At 38.4% G+C, this 2,810-nt stretch overlaps 1 protein-coding gene across 1 annotated transcript in view; it reads right to left on the bottom strand.

The window, feature by feature from the left end:
* LOC101983163 (membrane-bound transcription factor site-2 protease) overlaps window positions 1–2,810 on the bottom strand; it is a 49,320-nt gene that overhangs the window by 9,367 nt on the left and 37,143 nt on the right. Inside the window, exon 7 of the mRNA XM_005358814.3 lies at window positions 1,352–1,532. Within this exon, the coding sequence (XP_005358871.1) occupies window positions 1,352–1,532 (181 nt within the window). The remainder of the gene's footprint in view (window positions 1–1,351; window positions 1,533–2,810) is intronic.

Raw genomic sequence — 2,810 nt, 5'->3', positions numbered from 1 at the left:
AAAAGTTGGTTCTTGGAGAAAATCAACAAGATCAACAAACCCCTATCCAAAGTAATTAAACGACAGAGAGAGAACACGCAAATAAATAAGATCAGAAATGAAAAGGGGGACGTAACCACAGACACAGAGGAAATTCAGAGAATCATTAGATCTTACTACAAAATTAAAATAATAATAATAAAAAACCAAAAACAAAATAATATCTTGTACAGCTTGAAAAAATTTGTAGATAACTACACTTTGCTGTTAAAAGTCATAATAAGGAGCCTGAAATCAGAAACAGTAGTGATTGTATTATTTCTCCTCAGTATAGAACAATAAAAATATAAAAGGCTCATGAATATATGAAAAATTAAATCTGGAAAGAATTTGGGAGGTGACCTTTTCCGAGTAAACTAAATTTAGTAGGTTCCCGGAAGAAACTTGCTTCTGTGTTGCACAGGCCAACAAAACCTACTTCCCAGCTCTTTTTGGAAGTCAAGACAACTTCCCTGGACTTCTGCTATACAAAACACACTGAAAAACACTACCCCAGATAGGTTTGGACATGTTAGCACCCACACATGACTTCTATAACTGCTTTTGTTTAGTTATATTTTAGTAAGAAAAAAAAGGGATTCTTTTCTTTTCTTTGAGATCCACCTGCCTCTGCCTCCCGAGTGCTGGCACTCACTACCACATCCAGCTGATTTTACACATTTTTACAATTACTCTTTTCCTGTGGTACTAGAGATAGAACTCAGGTCATTGCACACATTATACAAATCTTCTATTGGGGCTAGAGAGATGGCACAGAGGTTAAGAGCACTGGCTGCTCTTCCAGAGGTCCTGAGTTCAATTCCCAGCAACCACATGGTGGCTCACAACCATCTGTAATGAGATCTCATGCCCTCTTTAAGCCTGCAGTCATTCATGCAGGGAGAACACTGTATACATAATAAATAAATAGCTACCGTTAATCCCAGCAGAGGCAGGTGGATCTCTGTGAGTTGGAGGCCAGCCTGTTCTACAAGAGCTAGTTCCAGGACACGCTACAGAGAAACCCTGTCTCAAAAAACCAAAAAAAAAAAAAAACAAATCTTCTATCACTTGTTCCAGCCCAAACAATAGTGTTTTGAGTTCTAGAAGTCAAATATAATATTATAAAAGAAATTATAGGTTCAATAGTATATAATACAGGAAGCAAATACCCAATATACCAAGAAGAATATCTATTAGCTTGAGCCTATTTATTTTAATAGCTTGCTTTAAAACAATTAGAAAAAAATAAATCAATAGATATGGTCTCAGGGTTAGTAATGGAAGGGACTGGTACTTGAAACATTATGTTATATTGAGAGAATGCACACACCTCTAACTGGGAAGCTTAATTGTTGTAATGTTGATGCACTTATACAGTAACCAATTTGGGGCTCATATGCAATGGTATCTAAACATTCATTCCAATCTTGCACGTTAGTAACAGGGCAATCCTGAAGATGAGTGACAAGGTCTCCCACGAAAAGGCCTCTGGGTCCAATGGCAGGTGAATCCTTGGAAAGAAGGAAAATCAAATCAGACAATGTATAATAGCAAGCTATAATCAATCAAAACTAGCCACGGTAATAGACACTGCACTAATTAAAAATAGAATACTTTTGAACATTTTTATTAGTTCTTTGAGAATTTCATGCCATGTATTTTGAGCCTATTCACTGCTCCCCCAACTCCCTCTAACAACCCTCACCACTCTCCCATTCCTTTCCATTCAGCTCAAAGCTTTCCTCAAATTAGAATCATTTTGAATAATGGCATAAAACAATCCATCTCTAAATCCAAAATTTATAGTCAAACAATTTTAATTGCATTCACTACTTCACCAATATTATAAAGTTTTCACAACTTAAAACCCCTATTTATTGATGATTAAGATTAAAATACTTTAATCCCCGCACTCAGGGAGGCAGAGGCAAACGGATCTTTGTGAGTTCGAGGCCAGTCTGGCGGTCTACAGAGTGAGTTCCAGGATAGCCAGAGATACACAGAGAAACTGTGTCTTGAAAAATTAAAAAAAAAAATAACAAAGAAGTAAGGTACACAATATAGGCTTAGTGTGTACCAGGACCTAAGTTTGATTACCAGCAGCACAAAAAGGTGAAAATCAAAAAGAGTGAGCAGCTGGAGAGATGGCTCAGTGGTTAAGAGTACTGGCTGCTCTTCCAGAGGATCCAGTTTCCATTGCCAGCACCCACAGAGTGGCTCATGACAGTCATTAAACCCAGGTTCCAGGGGATCCAATGCACTCTTCTGGCCTCCATGGGTAGTGGGTATCCAAGCAGTACACAGACACACTGGCAAAGCACCTACCCATGCACACAAAATGAAATTTAAAAGTTAAAAAAACAAACTATTTAATGTAAAAATAAAAAATAAAAAAGCCAAGACACAACGAATCACTCTCCAATGTATGGCCCCACATCCAGAAGGCTAGAGAAGGACAGTACAAACTGAAGCCCATGGGTTAGCAAATTAAAGTGCGGGGAAGGAGACATGAAGTTGTGGGGGATGACAGAGAGGTGGGCGTAGATGTGAGAAGAGGTAAGGGGAGGAGTGAATATGACCCAAATACATCATATCAACTTGTCAGAGAATACTATTTTTAAATTAAAAAGAGGCAAAACAGAATAAATGTGTACTTAATAAACAAATTATGTAATTCTAAAAACAAATAAATAAGCTGGGTGTGGCCGGGCGGTGGTGGCGCACGCCTTTAATCCCAGCACTTGGGAGGCAGAGGCAGGCGGATCTCTGTGAGTTCGAGACCAGCCTGG

The sequence above is a fragment of the Microtus ochrogaster genome, chromosome X (assembly GCF_000317375.1).
Source record: "Microtus ochrogaster isolate Prairie Vole_2 chromosome X, MicOch1.0, whole genome shotgun sequence".
NCBI classification, from domain to species: Eukaryota; Metazoa; Chordata; class Mammalia; order Rodentia; family Cricetidae; genus Microtus; species Microtus ochrogaster.
The sequence above is the reverse complement of the archived record's forward strand: the minus strand, read 5'-3'. Positions and strand labels throughout refer to the sequence as shown.